Source organism: Lissotriton vulgaris, chromosome 5 (genome assembly GCF_964263255.1).
Source record: "Lissotriton vulgaris chromosome 5, aLisVul1.2, whole genome shotgun sequence".
NCBI lineage: Eukaryota > Metazoa > Chordata > Amphibia > Caudata > Salamandridae > Lissotriton > Lissotriton vulgaris.
Genome location: NC_141693.1, coordinates 201,963,948 through 201,984,497, shown reverse-complemented (window position 1 = coordinate 201,984,497; position 20,550 = coordinate 201,963,948). Strand labels below are relative to the sequence as shown.

The 20,550-nt window shown below is 43.9% G+C and overlaps 1 protein-coding gene across 1 annotated transcript in view; it reads right to left on the bottom strand.

The window, feature by feature from the left end:
* Nucleotides 1-20,550, bottom strand: part of ABCA2 (ATP binding cassette subfamily A member 2) — a 696,743-nt gene that overhangs the window by 76,412 nt on the left and 599,781 nt on the right. Inside the window, exons 38-40 of the mRNA XM_086921159.1 lie at nucleotides 20,178-20,301; nucleotides 2,294-2,426; nucleotides 1,352-1,472 (exon numbers count right to left, since the gene is read on the bottom strand). Of these exons, the coding sequence (XP_086777285.1) occupies nucleotides 1,352-1,472; nucleotides 2,294-2,426; nucleotides 20,178-20,301 (378 nt within the window). The remainder of the gene's footprint in view (nucleotides 1-1,351; nucleotides 1,473-2,293; nucleotides 2,427-20,177; nucleotides 20,302-20,550) is intronic.

The following is a 20,550-nucleotide window of genomic DNA, read 5'->3' as shown; positions in this document are numbered from 1 at the left end:
GAGCAAAATTACTATACTAGTTCATGTTCACTGAAAACAGTACATTAACTACGGCTACTCTACATAGGCTCTAACGGGCACTTTATTTATGAGATAACAAATGATGTGTGTTAGGGATATGAACAGTCTATAATATCTATTAACCTAATCCATCAAGGTGGATTCTTATTTGCAATGAAGTCATCAAGTGTGCCCCAGAAGCATTTTCTGGGGGTTCTCGATGGAGAATGTTGAAAAGTGACATTAACCGTTCCTCTAATAGGAGACATTCCCTCGAAGTGGAAAACAACACACTAGAAGTGTTTATCCTATATTTCCTATCTGTGAGCAATCTTTCACGCTAAGGTAAGCATTAGTACATAAAATAGGTTGTTTTTATTCCACTTATTTTAGTTTTTCAAGATTGTAATTTTGTTATATGGTAACCATTTTTTTTCTTTTTTTGCAGATTAATTTTGTGGAACTCTAATGTAAATGGTGCTAAGTTGCACCCCTGCTGCAAACACCTCTCAAGACACACTGCAGGCCGTGTGACACAGATTACTGACAAATTCATAACATATGTCGTGATCATACATGCACGTTAAACAGCAGACACAATAAAGTAAATAATTGCACGTTACATTTTTGCATTTGAGAGCAACTTTAACTCTGCAAAGTGATGCACCCACTTGTAACTTGGTAATGACTGCAGAAGCTAAGGAAGGCTCACAACCTATATGCAGAGAATACTGTGGTTTCTTCACTGTGATCAGAGTTCTCAGTGAGGATTGTTTATCCATTCTTCTAAATCTTGGCCTACCTAATTATTTTTTGACATACGTGGCCATTCAACTTTGTTCACTTGAAGGTTCTCGAAACAACTATTGAGGGGTTGAAAAGCAGAGATGCACCTAGGTGAATCGGTCATTGTGTGAAAAGTTTACTTAACAACTACCTGACTATTTGCACCCTTGTCTATTCCTCTAAGCAACTTACAAATTATATTTGATCGTGGTGAAATATTGTATGTACTTACTCACTCTTTATTAATAAAACAAATACACAAACCAAGAACTGAAAGAACATTGACATAGCAGAATTATTTTCCTCTACTTTTAAGATTTTTTTTGTTTTAGTAAAACATTTCCAGGAGGTGAGACTTGAGGGTTTGTCACAGTATGCATTGCTTCACTTGTCGGAGTCCCTCTGGGCAAATAATACAACAATGTATCCATCCCCTGCTAACTTGACTTATCAGGGTGCCTTGTACTGTAAGTCATAAGGAAGCTCGACATGTGGAAGATGCATAGGCTTTCATAGCCCAAACCTGTTTGAAATGTTCCAGCTCGGAAAGTCTCAAAATCCTTACCTTGGTCAGGTTCTCAATCTTTAGCATGTCGTTGTCAGCATCCCCACGCAGCACCCGCTGTCGCTCAGTAGCAACATCGACATCATCATCCTCAATGGGTTTGGATGAAACAGGTAGTCGTCTATCAAGAAAAATATTCTACTAAGAACAGAAATGAGGCCCACATGAACAACAAACAAACCTTGGAAAAGAGTGGAGTGCAATCTGCATGCCATTTACAGAAAAAGTCATAAACTTAGGTTAACAGCCTAATGTGAAACTTGGACTGAATGATCAGGCGAGAAGATAAGAGCAAATGAGAGTAAGCCCTTTGTCAGAAGCATACTCATGTGCAGCACAGAAGCACTCCCAAATTAACATTTAGAATCGAAAATGAGTGCCACCTTATCCCTCAGGATAGCCCTTTCTGGTGAGAAGAAAATAAGTTACCTGTACCCCGGTTCGCCAGCATTGGTATCATTCACATGCTTGAATCATTCCCCATCGTAAGACTGGATTCCCAGTCTGAAAACGGGGAATGATTGACTCATGTGAATCTACGAAGGATTCAATGCTGGTGAAATGGTGCTTTTGCTCTCCTTTCGCTTTAAATCAGAGGTGCGATAAGCATCACACTTGGCGCTGGGTATTCCCTACAGAAAGCATCGTTCTCTTTATCCTTTTCATTCTCGGTCTTGGGATACACAATGCAAACAGAATGACTGCCATGCAATCACAAGTGCAAAGCTCACCCCTGGTAAATATTAAATACATTTACCAATAACGCCTCTGTACTACATTCACACGAACACCAGAACGCAATATGCCAATAGGCAGCTGGGAATATTTTTCTCTAAGATACTGACAAGCACTGCTGACTATTACTTCCTCTTCTTTAGATTTACCATCGCCCTGTTACATGGATAACCAATACCACCACTTCAACACTTTCTCGGTACTCACTGCGGTTTCCGTAAGAAGTTATACTGACACATGATGGTAATGAAGAAGCCCACAAAGCCTTCGATTGCCATGGCAACCAAGCCTCTTGCAACGATGTCCCACTCGAAGGGAGATTTCATCTTATCAAACTGACCTACAGGGAACAAAGAAAGGTGTTTGTTAACACTTGCGTCTCAGGAAGATGACCTCAGGACCTGAGCCAAGCAAACAAGTTGGAGATGAGGACCATTTGGTAATGTTGGTCACAACAGATCTCAAGCGCAGCCAGATATCAGAGAGAGGGCATGCCTATTGCTGGCAATTACTGGTGAAGCAAGATTAGGTAGAGAACCACATTATGTCAATGGATGGGAACTTAAGAGGCTTGGTTACCTCGAACTATATGTAAAGTTAAATTCTTTATAGAGTCCTTATGACCCTCAAAACCTCTTTGGAAACGTTTGCTGGGCTCTGAGATGAGAGGTATGCAAAGGAACAGGTCAGCAAAGGAAGAGGTCAGCAAAAAAATGCAGGCAGCAAAACAGTACAATAATCAGACACGGGCTGAGAGTGAACAAGTAGAACCAGTGCAAGGATTTACGATAGCCCAAACTGGACATTTTACAAGCCCCCTCCTTTGGCAAGGAGGTCTACTTGCTTGTGGTACCCTCGGAGGCTGCACATTAGCTAGCCATCAATGAGACTTAAAATAAGGAGGCATCTGAATTGTATTTGTTCAATAAATACACATTGATATTGCGACAGATCCTGGGTGTATAGATGGAGAAGGCCTGCTGTTCTTGCGTCAATAGGGTTATTTTCCTTTGTCTCTGCAGTCCCATCGCTCTGGGCTACAGTGACATCATCCCAAAGAGCTGCGCTTTGCAGTCACATCGCACTACGGAGCTACCACTACTGCAATGAGATCAGTCATGGAGCTACATTATTGCTGTGGCATCACATCAGCGAGCTGTCATTATCGCAGGGATATCACACTGAGGAACTAACCTTAATGCACGAGTCGTCAAGTTTCTGAAGACCGTCGATGACATCATCCCAACACTGAAGGAACTACACTGGTACACATCAGCAGCCCGCATCATCTTCAAGACCAGCTGAATTATCTACAAAGCCATCAGAAACTGCCCCTCGACATACCTGGCAAAGAAACTAACCACCGCAAGCGCAGAGCGCCACACTAGGAGCAAGGACATGGCCTCTGGAGATCAAAAGGAACCAAAAATACACAAAAAGAACAGATAGCAGGCCTTCTCCATCTATATACCTAGGATCTGTAGCAATATCCCTATTGACATAAGGACAGTTCCAGCACTCCAGTAATATAGAAAGAAGTAGAAGGCAAGGAACATTACTCACTCAGACTGCAGTACTTAGTTACCTTTTTCACTGTAAAGATTCTCAGTTGATACTATTAGGTTCTCTACTGTTGTTCATCGCTGTGGTTCCCAGTTAGGTTTGCACTATACCAGTACCACTACAGACATACATAAATAATGTTGAGATATCACACGGCGAAGGGTCCTTTCTGAAGATGCACAACCAGTGGGAACTGCTCTTACTGCAGTGACATCAAACAGCGGAGCTATGTTGTGACACCAGACGAAGGAGCTGCCCCTACTCCAGTGACCAGGCCCGGACTGGCCGTTGCGGGCACCGGGCAATCCCCCGGTCGGCCGCATGGGTGGGGGCCGGTTTTGGGCCCCAGGGGGGCCGTTTTTGTTACAGGGCCTTTTTTGCAGCATAGCTGCAAAAACGGCCCTGTAACAAAATCGGCAGAAGACCGGCCCTGGCAAAGAGCACGGTCGCACCCCAATCCACCCCCTGGGGGGGGGGGAAGGGGAGGCCGGCCGAGCACTTTGCCAGGGCCGGTTTCAGTTCCCAGTCCGGCCCTGCCAGTGACACCTCACTGGAAGCTGCCCTCTCTACAGCGACTCACACCAGGAGCTGCCTTCGTGGAGTTGTATTGCATTCAGGAGCCATCTTTACAGGATTGACATCATATTGGGGAGCTACCCTTACTTCCGTGACATCAGAAGGAGAAGCTACCCCTACTGCAATGGCACTACATTAGCAGCTGCCCTCACTGCAGTGGTGGAACATCGAGAGCTGCCTTTATTGCAGGCACTTTACAAAAGGAACCACCTTTAATGCAGCAGCACTATACCTAGAGCAGCCATTTTTGTAGTGACGTCACAGAGTTGCCTATTCTACAGTAAGAGCACACTAGCAGCTGTTGTTACTGCTGTGACATCCCACTGGAAACTGACCTCCTTGCACTGATATTGTGTCAGGAAGCTTCCTTAACAGCCGTAAACGCCACATGTGCTGTGACATCACATTGGGGACTGTCCATGCTGCAATGATATCAAGAGCTTCCCATCTGGGCACCAAACTGAGAACTACCCTTAACTCATCACATAACACTGGAAGCTACCCTCACTGCAGTGACATCACACCAGTGAGCTACAATTTTTGCAGGAACATCACTCAGCAGGCTACCATACTGTATTAAGATCACCCCCAACTACACTGGGGTTAATGCTAGCAAAAATGAATATTGCGCAACTGTGGGGGCCCCACAGCCACCTAGAGCTGAAGCATGGGAAGCAGACCTAGATTGGTGTATGTATAGAGAAAAGACAGTATACGTGGCACGAGGCTGCCCCATAAAATGGTCACGCATTTAGAGCCCCTGGAATGCCTACCGAGGGAATATTTGCAACCCACCGCATTGTATGGATCTACATGAGCCCTCTACCCCATAAAAAATGTTTTCCCAATGTACTATAATGTGATATTATCTCTGCTACCAACATGTGTAATCTGTTTCCTCTGTACTGCGTATTTTATGTCAATGAATGTTTAATAAAAAGATTAAAATAAAAAAAAAACATCGACCCCAACTGCAGCCCCATCACACGGAGGGCTTTACTGCACAGTGACATCACATAAGGAGCGCCCTTGCTCAAAGGCATAAAACGTCGGCATTACCTCAACTCATAGACATTACATTGGAGGGTACTTTTAATGCAACTACCCCAACACTTATTTGGGGGTGGGAGAGGGAGATAGGGGGAGGGGGGTAGTCGCCTCAGTGACAGGCCAGGCCAGTGAGGACTAATCTTAATTTAGTGACATCACAGTAGGGGCGGATCTGAATGCAAAGGAAACACGCTAACAGTAGCCCTAAATGCCGTGATATAACACTGAGACTGCTTTTAAAAGGCACAAAATCAGGCTGAAGACGGATCTTGATGCAGTGAGATAACCCTGGAAGCGTTTCTTTCCAGCAGTGACATAACACTAACAGCTGCTCTCACTGCATCTTAGTGCAGCCAGGTGACATTGGGAGTGGACTGACACTGCTGTGACGTCATCATAATTATAGGCAGCAGGATATTATCCACTGCTCCTAGGTGCTTGTAACTGGCTTCTGTCGGAGTTCTACATCACCCCCGACTCTCAACACGTTCATTGATTTTCTTCATTGGAAGCAGGGCTTCGAACGGGCAGGTACTCTGAGGCACTGAGTCCGAGTGCCTGCACTTCTATAATTTGAAACGGCGAGTACCATAACTTTTCAGCAGAGATTCAATACTTTGCAACTAGAAGTGTAGCTACTCTCCCATTAAATGCCTTTATATTCCCATTACTACGTCGCCTACTAGAGCTGCAGCGCTTGAAGCAAGAATGGACTCTGCCAAAACACCGCCTACTCCACTTGGCGGCTCTCGGCACGAACACGCAGCGTCATGACATCATTACATTCCACGCCTCTCATCAATCTTCCAGGCGCGCCTTTCCACGTTAACATCAACCTGCCAGCGCCTCACACCCTGTGTGACGAGAAATGGGCTGCACGCAGGTGGGGAGGAGGGTGTGGCACTACATTAGTGAAACTGCTTAATGAAGAACAAGACCTCGCGCGTGGCCTCACCCAGCTATCCTCATAACGTCAGCTATGTTTAGGACAGGATTATGACATGGTTTATGGATGGCTCCCCACCCTCGAAGCATAGAAACGCACGTGTCAGGGAACAATTTCAAAACCCACGGGAAGCTTAAAGAAAACGATGAAAATCGACCTCGTTTCTAAAGAACTTAAGAAACACTTATTTCTCAATGTCAGGAAAGCGATTTGACCGTGTATACAGCAACCGACCTTTAAATAACCAATTTTCTGCAAATGAAGTCCCTGATCAGCCATAGCAAAATATCACTGTTTTTTTTTTTAGCATCTCTAGATTAACTGCCTACCTTCAGAAAAGTTGGTTGAAAGGGCCACCTCTCAGCTCTACCTAGGACTTTCGACAGCCGCCCTAGAGATATTGGTACACCGGCTCAGCGCAGGGAGGGTGACGGGATTGGACCAATGTTCCATTCTTTGCAATCCGACAGAACTACGGGCCTTTTTCGGGACAAGAGCTTTCCCACCTTAGGTGTGGCATGTCCACAAACTACTCTTTCCCATGGCTTGTTAAATGTGTACGCCCGACTGCTAAAGGAGAAGTGGCCTAGTGGCAAGAGCTACCTGCTTTGGAACCCGATCTGAATCCAGGCCAATACTCAACATTTTATAATTTTAGGAAATCACTTAACCTCACTGTGCCTAAAAAAAAAAAAAGTGCAACATAGTTAGGTTCATACTATATAAGCCCTCAAAACCAATCCTCCACTAACACTCAGTTGCAGTGGGGAGTACCTGTATCATTGAGCGGTGAAGGGACGCTAACCAACTAAAACAAAAGCTGAGATGGTGGTGGTGGGCAATGATTCCTCTTGTTGACTAGCCACATGATGGTCCCACCAGCTTAAGCCACGTCCCGCCCCAGACAGTTCAGTTAAGGATCTTGGTGCCGTTTTGATCCAGGCCTCGTCTTCAACACTCAGTTGCAAAAGAATTGGCCGCTGGTTTCCCTCGAAACAAACTTTGTGCAAGACCCACCCCTCCTCCCCCTCCCTCTCCAACACATACTCCATTCCTGTGGTCTGGGCTTGTGTATTATCTAACTTGAACTACTGCAATTCAGTCTAGTTCAGTTTTCAAAGACTTTAGAATTTGGCAGAACGGCTGGCTCTCAGCCCGAGGTGCTACGGCCATGTCTATGTGGCTCGTGTCGCTGCAATGGCCGCCAGTTAACGAGCGCATTCAGTTTAAGTTACTCTGCACGGAGCATCTGGACGCCACCAGACTGGGCCTGTATTCCTTCAAGATATGCTAACACCTTATACTGCGAGGAGGACCCTAAGCTTAAAAATGTAATGCCCACTTGTGATCACTAGTTTTGATGTGACGGTAGGCCCTTTGGGGATTTAGGACCTTAGTTCTGGAATGCACTTTCTCTGGACCGCCATCGTCTCTCAAATTCTGAACAGTTTTGCAAGAACTTGAAACCTTTTCCGTTTTGCTCCCTCCTACACAGTGGCGAAACGCTTGCAAGGTAACCGGCTCTTCCTAAATAAATAATTAAATATTCTTGCACTGTGCAAGTATCTTTTTATACACTATGTAAATGTAAATGTAGTATACTTGTAAAGGGCACAGCTGCCCCAGCAACGGGGCGTCCCGGCGCTGTATAACGCTGTGGAACCCTTCCTGGCTCTCCCTGTGAGATGCCCTCCTGGGCACCCCCAAGGTGAAGCCAGGCATCCCTGTGTTGTAGGGGCCGTTGTGGAGATTAGGCAAGCTATTGCCCAGAGTTGCAGCGTGGGACCCATGATTAGAGTAGGCACTGAGGCGAGAATTATCGAGTCCACGGACATTGAGCCCAAGACCCTGCCGCGTCGGGACTTGAACCCTGGTCCCGGGCCTGATCTCCGCTTCGGAGTCTGCCGCTCTAGCCAGTGAGCCACACTTCTCCAACTATGACGAGACAAAAAAAAAAAAGAATCCTATTCCATATAAACTTAAAAAAGGGAACTGTAACCACACATTTCTGGAGGATGGGTAATGACTAAAAGAGATCTGAAATGGAGGCATAGTGAGGTGTGGGTTTCAGGGGTGTTCCCAAAAGAAATCCAAAGCACAGTAGTACTAAACATAATAAAACCTCTTTGTGGTAATGTGGTCTTGGTAATAGGGTTGACGGGGTACTACAAGTTTAAAATTGCCTGGTTACTAGTTTAAAATTGCTCGTCACTGGTGCAGTACTTGTAATCTGGGACAAGGAGGGCTATTTATTTCTTAGCGTTTACCAACCTGAAATTCCTTATACAATCTAGCTCTGACGTCAGAAGAATCCTTCAATAACTTATTACAGGTGATTCACTGGATTTTTCTTTTAGAACAGACCAGCGAGATTCGAAGGGACATGTGTTTGGAGGGCGGGTGGTGGCTGACAGAGAGAGTATTAGAATCCCCTTTCCGGTTGTATATTCAACAGCACAGAGCTTACAACAATGCAGGCGGTTTCCTGCCTGTGTTATATATTCTGTCAATGCAATGCCATCTTTTGAAAGACATTATTATTCCTGTAAATACGGTGATAAAAAGCCCTTCTGCCTGCAACATTAACCGATCCTGCCAGCTGAAATTGTAGTAAACACAGATGTTGGACAGACAGTAGGGGAGGGGCCAAATGGATTTTGACAGTGGTTTGATGTTTGCTCAAACATGGTCGGTACAGTGTTTTCAGTTACTATTCTTTTTTGTTTTGACATTCAAAGTGTGAAAAAGTTATTTGAGAGAAAGCACCTCTTATCCAAACTTAAGCGTCTAATCAAGCCTATCACATGGGAACCGTACACAGCAAAGGAGGAGACCAGCTTATTATGGGCGGAAGACTGGCGACAGTGTCCTATAAAAAAATATATTCAAGTTACTGATTTATTGTTTTTTTATTGTGTAAAAAAAATCCTGAATAGCACTGAAACATTTTGTCATACAGTGCTGTGGCTTGTGAACAACACATTCCATCTAATCTATCCACTCAGTAATTATTAATAAATCAAGATGTTGTTCTACAGTCTGAAACAGATTCTATTGTCATTAATTTTCCTCATCAAGGAGGTGCTTCTCGGACCCTTTTGCTGGAGGATATCCCCCGCATAGAGTTCTTAGGGGGAGGCAGTATTGTAGTCCACCTGAGCATTAAACCTCTCTGGTAATAATGAAGGCGGTTCACTGCCAGTTGCCTGCCTGATGCTGGATTCTGGTGAACCTATTCAGATTTCTTTTTAACTTTAACAAAACTTTGATTCCTTCAAGTGAGATCACAAAATGTAATACCCAATAGGTAGGGTACACCTCTGGTGAGTCACTGTGTCATACCACTACTAAGAGATCGTGGAATATTCCAACAACTAACGAGTCCTAGTCAAGAGCAGCAAGATGGGCTATTCATTAGGCGTGATAAATTGCCTCTTGCTAGTTTGAACCCGGATTGCTAGTTCGGAAGCAAAAAACTGCCTATCACTAATCTTTGATGTGAGTGGCTAAGACCTGCCTCCAACATCAAACTTGTAACTTTCTACACCGAGGTAGGTTCCTAAAGTCAGCTGGCGGTTCCTAGAAAAACAGGCTATAATGCTATTCTTCAGGTGATCAAGTACTAGTCCCTGCAGCAAAATGCCTTTAATAATGTCAGGCGGAAATTGGTCAAGAAACATTGTTGCATGTACAGAAATTAGGTTAGGCGTGCTATGCATGCGTAGAATAGTTTTCTGTGCTTGTCTCATCGCACAATGTTGGAGAAATGGTATTATTGTAAGTGCTGAGTCAGGAAATCTTTGAAGAGAGATGCTTTTCCTTTCTTTCTGTAAATGACTGATAGATCCAGAGTTAATTGGAGCATTGCTTGGATAGAATGGTGAAAACTGTCCAAGTTATACTACAGGAAAAGTGCAGTTTCATGCTCAGAAGATCATGGCAATTCCGCGGTTTCTGTCGGTTTCTTCAGTTCTTTAAGGCCATTTTATGGTCATCGAGCAGCAACTCATATGTGAAGTTGTTGGAGAACCTGTTATTTGTTAGACCTAAGAGGTTGAATGAGTGCTTCTAAGTTATATAACAAAATTTAAGGTGATGTTTTTCGGGTGGAAGGGGGATCTACTATCATCATTTTCACCCTGGAAACCTGGAGGTAGGCAATGTGCTAATTATGTCAGGAAATATAAACCAGATGAGCAATATGTGGATCTGAATGTTGTTGTCTCAATTTAAGGGTGGGATTATGGAAGTGGGCTTGCTGTTCTTCAGTATGGAGCTAGATCACAAAGACATGCCTTGGCCACCTCAAGATGGCTGAGAAATTAAACTTGCGACAACTGCAGGCTCCTTGGGGGTTGCCTCAATGGGAGGGTTGGGCTTGGTGAAGATGAGAGAAGCGGGCAATAGTAGCATTCTCAAGTTGAGTTGTTTGTGGGACTAGCCTATTTAACACTTCTCATCGATGGTTATTTCAAAACGATAGCAATGAAGGTTCTGCAAGCCACTTCAAAGTAATTTGTTTAGTATTGGTAACTTGTTTAGCACTATCACAAGGCCATTTAGTACAATGCATGGAAGGACAGAATAGTGAGGAGGAATGACACTGGTGAAAGAATCAACAGTGAGAGGAGGCACGGGCAGGGCCGGACTGGGAACTAAACCCGGCCCTGGCAAAGTGCTCGACCGGCCCCCTTTCCCCCCCTCCCGGGGTTGTGGGTGCCGCCAAGCTCTCTGCCAGGGCCGGTTTTCGGCCAATTTTGTTACAGGGCCGATTTTGCAGCTATCCTGCAAAAACGGCCCTGTAACAAAAACGGCCCCCAGGGGCCCCAAACTGGCCCCCACCCGTGCGGCGCACCGGGGGATTGCCAGGTACCCGCTATGGCCAGTCCGGGCCTGGGCATGGGTAGGGAAAGTGCAAGCAATGGTAGGTGCTGTTCAGGGGAATGGGACAGGGAATAGTTTATGCGTCAGTAAGAGCAAGCATGGTCGAAGGCAGGTTCCTTGCCATAAACGCAAGGTACCCCCACCAACATTTCCTCTGACCTAACCTAGGGGTGGCTTCACCTGGACATCCAAAGCAAAAGGCCTACAAAGACAAGGGTGTCTCCTCTTTAGTCATGTAAGTGCCTGGAGAGAGCCAAACGGGTAGAGCCTGTGCCCCTAGCACACCAGATAATTCACCATCATGTCTCGGAGTACAAGCACATACCATACTTTGCCCAAACTCATTCCCATACACAAATGTAATAAACATCAGTTACACTCATCAAACCCCAGCATCCTCATCGACCGCTCACTCATGTTGTAGCCTTTTGCAACAAGGAAATCCAGATCAATAAGGAGGTGAGCCAAGTTTTAGGGATGGAAGAGTGCATGAAGATGGAGAGTGGTGAGTGTCCTTAGTGCAACTGGCATGACAAACTGGGCAAAGAGCACAGATGAAAATGAGGCGTCACATCGTGTCTATCCCTTCAGTACTGTAGTACAGAAGGCATCCAACAGCTAAAACATTAAGTAACCTGAATGAAAACAAACATATGAGGACTCAAAGTTCCTGAGAGAAGAACACGGGCAGGCACTCTCTAGGAACCTTCTAAAGCAGCATTTACTTAACCTTGAGTTCATGGACCTACTCTACCCTACGTGGATCGTTGTGCCAAACGTGTGGGGTCCCCGGTCAGTTGACTTGACAACGGTGGGTTTCCCGCTGGATGCACTGCATTTCGATCTGGAGGCTTAGCCTTCCGGCGGGGCCGGGCACCGGATGATTTGGTGCCTCCAAGGACTGGCGATCTCAGGGCGACGAGTGGTGAGTCTTTTACCGGCTAGATGCACCTCATGTCGCTCTTGCGGCTTCACCCTCCTGCTGGCCCGGGAACCGGATAATGTGGTGGCTGTACCGGCTGGTCGCGCCGCACGCAGGCAGACGTGGAGGGGTCTTATTGGCAGCATCTCTAACATTGTGCCCCCCCCCCCCCCCCCGGAGGAGACGTGCATGTTGGTGTGGGACCGGGCCTTGTAGAGCTCACTTTACCGTGAGTGGTTGTTCGGCTTTACTTCCCGTAAGGCGGCATCGCACCACGCTGCTGGGCGCCTGATTTTTAAAAGGTGGCCGCAGCAGACCTATGTAAGATATAACGTGAGGCAATTGTTTTACTGGCAAACGGGCACCGCGCTGCTGGCTGCCCGATTTCAAAATGGCGGCAGCAGCGGACTTATTCAAGATATAAATTGAGGCAAACTAAGGCAATTGTTTTCAGGCAAACGTGCAGTGGGACATCCATCCATCGTCTCATTGTGGTATGCTTCTTGCCTTGACTTATTTATTTTTCCCCGGCCATCTTGAGAGTGTTCCATCTTAACATATCAGCTCAACTTCCAAAATGGCAACAACATTGAAAGAGCAACAGAAAGAGGACTGGGCACGGAAACAGAAAAGGTCCTCACAGCCTTGAGTGAGCCGGAGCAACTAAGACGGTGGCCATCTTGGAAGGGCTCAATGTAATGATTTTTATAGGGAATTAGAAGACTGAGGGAGCGAAGAGGACCCAACAACGACAAATAGTCCTGCAAGCAGCGAGAGACAGGTATTGTCAGTCAAGACCAAGGGAGCAAAGAGGATACGGCAACGACAAATAGTCCTGCCAACAGCGAGAGACCGGTATTGTCATTCAAGTGAGGTCATTTTTTTATTTTTATTTTTTTAAACATGTTGGGAACCAATTTGGAATCAACAGGCACAAACTCCTTTGTCATAAAATACCCAACTAACCTACCTAATTAGAAAACACCCAGACATGCTGATTTCTGACCCCTACTTCAACCTAAACAAAGGCATAATAATTAAGGACTTGATATTTTTCACCAGAAAAACGGCTAAATGGCGCAACGTCATTATGAAGATGCTCAACGTATAAAACACAAACATTCCACATGGCACAAAATTTATGATCATCCCGTCACCAAGAATAAGAGTGGATTTATGCATAACTATCTACAAGAACATCATTGTACTTATACAAGCAGCTAACAATGAGCCAGAAAAGTTGGACAACCTATTTTCAAAGCTAAAAGAGTGGGTAGATAAATCAAAACTCTCTAATCAACAAAGGACCATACAAGAAGCCACTCTACTCACCTCCAACATTACCGCCACAGACGTCGCAACAATCGGAGACCATCTAGATCCACAAACTACAATGATACCAGGAGGCACAACGTTAACAGGAGGCTCTTTAGACGGAAATGAGTCTGACAGGTGAAAACGCGACAGGATATGCCAATACCGCCCCAACGCCACCAAAGCGAGTAGAACCAACTATCGCGGGTGACATCGCCTACATGTTGAACAGTCAATGGAAACCCCCTTCCAGAAATAAAGGTTTTGAAAACTAACACCCCTCTCATACTCCACTCAACAGCATCACAAAGTTCAACAAGGACCTTACGAAATTCATATCTTCAGAACGTAAGACCGAAAGACCAGGTCTCAGGAAGCGCATCCCACCCAACAAATATAGGAGGCACTATCTCCCGAGCCAATGACAAAAATAGGAAAAATGAAGAAACCAAAGCTCTAAAACTTCAGAACACAAGCAAAACTCGAAACTGGCAGACGCATATTCCCAAACTATCTCCACAACCTCGGAAAGAATTCGAAGCTCTCCAAACAAAAGTGGATAAGATGTCTCAGGACATTTCAAACGCATTACAAGCTTTAGAAACAGTACTGGAAATCACGGTAAGCACTCACGGCAAAGTCGAACACGTCCAAAAATTAGTGCATAGCTCTCAAGCAAAGAGTAGAGACACTCATGCCATTATCAAATAGACTTAACAGACCAGACAGAAATCTTAAATACCTATCAGACGATGAAACGTTAACCATATTACGATCATATGAGCCGGAAACTAGCAGCAAAAGGGAGGTAATTAAGTCTGTCCCGATCGGAGCCAATAGAAGACCCTGGCCCAAGAATAGGAAACCCACCCATAACAACCTACAAGTCCAGCTAACCGCCAATACTCATGAAATTAACTCTAGTAGCGCAGAGAAACCACTACTATGTCTACTGCTCAACTGTCGGTCCACAGCAAAACATGCCTCGAACATCGCAGCCCTCATCGTTAGTCAGGAAATAGATGTACAATCCTAACAGAAACATGGCTTATGGAATCTTCTTCCCCTTTCATGGATCTTCTGGTGCCCCCTCATTATAACATTGTGAGATTAGACAGACAAAAAAAAGAGAGGAGGCGGTATAGCATGCATACACCGATCGAATATAGAGATCAACCAAATTCAGTCAGACCCTCTCGAATCTTGTGAATACCTAGGCCTGAATGTAAGAACAGCAGGCAATCAAAGATGCAACCTGCATGCGCTTTACCACCCACCAGGCAATAATGCTACTTTCATAGAACAGTTAACGGAGATCATCACAGCTAATTCTAACAGTCACACTAATAACATATTCCTAGGCGACTTCAATTTACACTGGGATGACAATAATGACAAACAGTTGATGCTAATGGAAAGGGTTCTACGTACGAGGGAGTGATTGCGCTCAGCTGAGTACCTGTCCGTGTTGTTTGGGATTTGACTGATGCTGTGGTGCTACAAGGAGAGGAGTGACCCTAATAACCCCTCAGGAGCTGTTGTGCATGACAACACCTGTAATTGGAAAAAACAAGACCCCTGTGCGCACACATATAAATATACATATAATATGTCCAAATTTAGATAATCCACAAAAATGAGAAGAAGAGTTGAAGCCTTGTAGGTCTTGATGCTTTAATACTCGAAACTAGACAGCGCCAGCCGACACGTGTTTCGTCTGAGTATACATACACTCGGACTCTTCAGGGCTTACTTCTTATGGAAGCAAAAGGATCAATGGCCCACATGCATCATTGTGACATTTTGCACTTCCTAATTTGCGAAAAATAAGGAATCGCAAATTAAGAAGTGCAAAATGCTATGCATCATTATTTTCGGTATTCATTTGTGATTCGGTAAAAATCGCAATTTTTACCGAATCCCAAATGAATACCGAATTCCTAAGTTAATTTTCGCAATTCCCATTGATTCCTATGGGCCAAAAGGCCCATAGGAGTCAATGGGAATTGCGAGTGGCACTTTGAAAATTTCATGGGTGCAGGGGGGGGGTCCAAAGGACCCCCCCATGCACCCCTGAAATGTATTTTTCGCATCATGTTTCACACACACATGTCCTAAGGACATGTGTGTGTGAAACATGAATGTTGAAAAAAAAACATTTTAAGCATTTTAAACACTTTTCCCAAATTTACCGAGTGGTTCAACCACTCGGTAAATTTGGCACCCTAATTGCGAATTTACAGTTTTAAATTTAATGATGCATTGCTTTTAAGAAATCGCACATCTGCGACTTCTTAAAAGCACCCGCAATTTTAGAACTCGCAAACATGTTACGAATTCTAAAATTGCTTCATGCATCCCAAAAAGCACTTTTGCATTCGCAAACGGCCGATTTTAAGGAATCGCACCGTTTGCGAATGCAAAAGTGCTTGATGCATGTGGGCCAATACCCCTTAACCGGTGATAATTCCAACCCGGTTAGGCGGTCAGTAGATTGTCAAGTGGAGTTGACAGATGAACAGCGAAATTCCGCTCTGTTGCGGGGGGATACAATTGCAGTGTTGCCGTATTCAATTCTGGGCAGACCGTAAGAAATTGGTTCACATCAATTGTTAGAATACTATTTCGGTTCCACGGACAGTCAATCTCCAAGGACTCCGCACTGAAACTTTCGCCATTATCGGAGACGCTGGAAAACTTGTGGGGCAGACTGGCAGGCAGAGACGACGGAGTCATTACATTAAGACCAGGGACTTCAAAGATCCTACTATTGAGATACTAGTAGCAAGATGCGAGAAGGAACTAAATACGCCTAACAACTTGCTGAACGCTAACTAACTCACTGAGCACTACACTAAGTCAATGACAAATATAATCAACTCTACCATGCCACTAAAACTAAAAAGAATATCTAAGAAGGATAAAAAACCATGGTTTAATGAGACACTGAATGAAGATAGGCGTAAACTCAGACTTGCAGAAATAAAATGGAGACAGCACCCACCATCCCCCCCAGCTTAAAACACTCAGAAAGATCAAACGAATACAACAAAAAAATACTCAACTCCAAGAAGGAATTCTTTAGATTGGAACTAGACAGCGCCAAAAACAGACCGTGGAAACTATTCGAGATGTTAAAGCAACAGTCAAATTAGCAGGCCAAATCTGCACAAGAAACTACTAATACTCAACTGAGATGCGAAGAATTCTCTACATTCTTCACTGACAAGTACAATAAGCAAGAAAGAGAGCTCAGGTTGCCAGCTGACAACCTTCATAGTCAACTACCTAAACAAAACAAGAATACCTTGACAAACTATCATGAGAGATCGAAAAACAATGCACAATGGGCTTCAAGCTATATAACAAGAATACCATTGACAAAACTCTTTCGGCTAGCAAACCTAACAACCACTACAATGTCCCCCTCCCCTCTAGATGCTTAAAAAGAATCAATCACATTGTCGTCCCAGTATGGACAAAAATAATAAATGCCTCACTTTCTCAAGGGATCCCACCAGATTGACTAAAAACAGGTCAAGTCTTCCCCATCATCAAAAAACCTACAGCGGAAACGGCAGAGCCAAATAACTTTCGCCCAGTAATTAATATTCCTATACTTGCCAAGCTAATCGAGAAATGTGTACAAAATCAATTGAGCGACCCTATTACCAATTTCAAGCTGTTGGACGACTGCCAATTCGGATTCAGACCAGGCCACAGTACCGAACAAACAATCTTACACACAGTGGATAATGCCTTGCAGGCCCTAGACTACAATCAAACATGCCTACTAGTAGTACTTCTTGACCTGTCATCTGCCTTTGACACTGTAAACCGTGAAAAATTGCTAGCCAGGCTTCAAGACAGAACGGAACTCAAAGATTCCTAGTAAACCAGATGCTTTCCCCGTCATGCCCAAATTCAATTGGAGCCTGTCAAGGATCAACACTATCCCCATCACTATTCAACTTATATGTCGAACACCTCACAGAAATTCTCTGAGACGCATGAATATCTTATCACATGTACGTTGATGACACTCAGATATACATCAAGATAACGTCACTGGAAGGCATAAAGAAAATGAATGAGGCCTTAAAAATGTCATTACATCTGAAACTAAACGCACAAAAAACGGAATTCCTAATAATATCACCACCGAAGAAACCCACAGAAGTGAAAAATTGGACCAAACTGATCCCAGCACTAAACTGCACCAGACACTAGTTGAATCCACAAAATCACTGGGAATCACGCTTGATAAGAACCTAGACATGAAAACACACATCAAATCAATGACAAAAAATGGCCGGTTTCACCTAAACTATATTAGAAAAATGAAACTTCTCATCGTTACGGCAGACTTCAAACTAGCAGTCCAGTCCTTAGTATATTCAATCCTTAGTATATTCAATCCTTAGGATTGAATATGGATGTAAAACTCCAGCAGGTCTCTGAAAAATGTCCACAGTCCCACTAAAAGCATGTCTAAATGCGGCAGCAAGACTCATTACTGTATCCAGAAAATATGACCATATCTCCCCTCACCTGAAAGCATTAAACTGGTTACCGTACGAAGCCAGAATTCAATTTAAACTGGCATGTACTACAAACAAAGTGCTCCACTACAAAACTACAAGCTACCTAGCTCAGAAAATAGAGTTTTCAGAGGAAGCAGACAAGCGCCACAGATCTGCTGCTAAAACCACCCATCTTTCGGAAGAAGAAAACATATGACAGAGCTTTCTACGGAGCAGTCCCCAGAATCTGGAACTCACTCCCTCCAAACATTAGAAAGATTCCAAACATAGCAACATTCAAGAAAGAAACGAAGAGCTTCCTAATGAAAAAGTTCCGTCCATAAGGCTAGACGGTTCTTTAGCATTAAGACTAATACTCAAACAGCGATCATGAACTGGTCCTGTTGTAGATCCCACATAAAGCACATCAGAACCATGTGTACAGAAATAATGTTACTTTTACTAAAACGGATAAGAACGGCACGTACAGGAATATTATATATAGCAATGCTGCTGTTGTTGTTGAAACTGATAAGAAAATTATGTCACGTACAGGAATTTTATATATAGTAATGCTACTGTTTTGATTGAAACTGATAAGAAAATCATGTACAGGAATTATAATATGTAGCTATTCGCATTGAATCACAAATGTTCCAAATGTAACCGTTAAGCGCTCTGATACCCAAGGTTCAATTCCACGCGATATAAAACTCTATAAATAAAATAAAAAATACTCTGGGGGTCTCCAACTGTTCTGAAAATTAAATAATATTAACAGAGCTTGGTTCATGGGAGCAGCGCAAGTAAAGCAAATTAAATGTAGTGTGGAGGACTGGTGGCCTCAATAGAAACGCAGGCATGCGCCGACAGAAGAGAGCACACATTAGAAGCAAAATAAAGTGATATGCTAGATTCTAGCATATTGTTTCATCTTTTAGAAATAAAACCGCATTTTCAAAAGCTCTGAACTTACCCAAAAAATTAGAATGCCAATTTTTGTATGTTTGTTTATGGACTAAATGAAATATTCAATAACTAACATTTATTTGATTGACACTTCATTCTGTATTTTGTGTATGGTTTTGCGATTCAAATTGAAGAAATTGGGTCGAGGTCCTCGATTATTAGCAGTGATTCAACGGGGGTCCATCCACAGAAGTCAAAGGTTAAGAATTGCTTTTTTAAGGAAACTTTCCAGGAATCCCAGAGCTGCTGCTTCCCCATCTTTGCTTCCCAAATAACCTTATATACAGACTGCCAGGAACAGTTACACTTTTGTAGGGGAATTCACAGTGCTCATAATCAACTAACTCCTCCAAAACACCTGGACCCCCCCACCCCCCACCCTGTTTCTGCAGGCAAAACGTATTACACCTACTCCCGTAAAGAAGTGGGCAATAGAATCAACGCCTACACCCTATCCGAACTAACAGTTCCACATTCAACAGAAAAATATGTTATTAACTAATCATTCATAGAAAACAAACACAAATCTAATAGAATACCACCACCAATACCAATCCACCAGAATACCAGCAATCTCATCAGTTGGAACGTTCAATTTTAAGATGCTCTCAATCGAAGGCTACTTCATGGTCGCTCCTACTTCTGTCAAGGCATCTACAAAGAGGATGTCCTTCCCCTAATCATCCAGAAATTCTTCACAGGTGAAATACTCACACCACTTTTTACTCTACTTAATACCCCCTTAACACAAGGCCCCCTCCCTCAAAATAGGAAAAATCGTATAGCAAGCAGAAAGCCAGTCTAGAAGCCAAACCTACTAATCATTGAATGCCTCATATTCTACAGTAACATCATATGAAATGCTGATCGACACCAATCACCTCCAACATGACTTTCAAGCAGAATTCACACTGTTTTAACACCAAGACAGCCGACAGCCACCATCCACATGTTGGACAGTGGCCTCATACTTGCAGACATGGGCAACTCCTGCCTCCTTATCCAATTTGATTTGTCAACAGCCTTCAACACTATTCATCTTAAATAATTCAACTTCCTTGCATGGGCTTCACCAGCACTGTACTTCGTTGGTCTGTGTCTAAACTCTACAGGATTCGCAACCCAAACACACGTCCTCCTCTGCATCTCTGCAGCTACCAGGCACCTGTGGTGTCCCACAAGAATGTTGTTTCTCCTCAGGGATCTTCAACTTCTGTATGGAACCACGCAAAATAATTTTTGTCAGCAAATGGAATCAAAATTCTGCACATTTGTGACTAGAGTGTGGGAATGCCTTCAGAGCACGGCCTTAATTAGGCAAATCTGACTTCAATGAACACTCACCTATCTTGGCATAGTATTCGTTGATGTACTCGTTGTAGGCCATCTCCATCAGCCCGTGGCCCAGGTTGTAGTTGGGAAAGATCAGGAAACAACTCTTCAGGTAGCTGTTCACCAACTTGAGGTCCTGCAGGCACAGAAAATATGAATTGAAGCGGAGTAACATCAGGATTCAGAGGCACACACTATGGCGAGCTGGGTAAACATAAGCCCGTACTATCAATACAAAGACACTAGAAAACAGTGGGTTGAAAACCTTATGTGTAAGAGGGCAATCTGGAAGTGTCTATTGAAGGTGACAAACCAACCCACCAGACCATCCCACAATAAGAATTCTCTTTCAGATCAAGGGAATCCTGTATTCTAGGTTTCACCA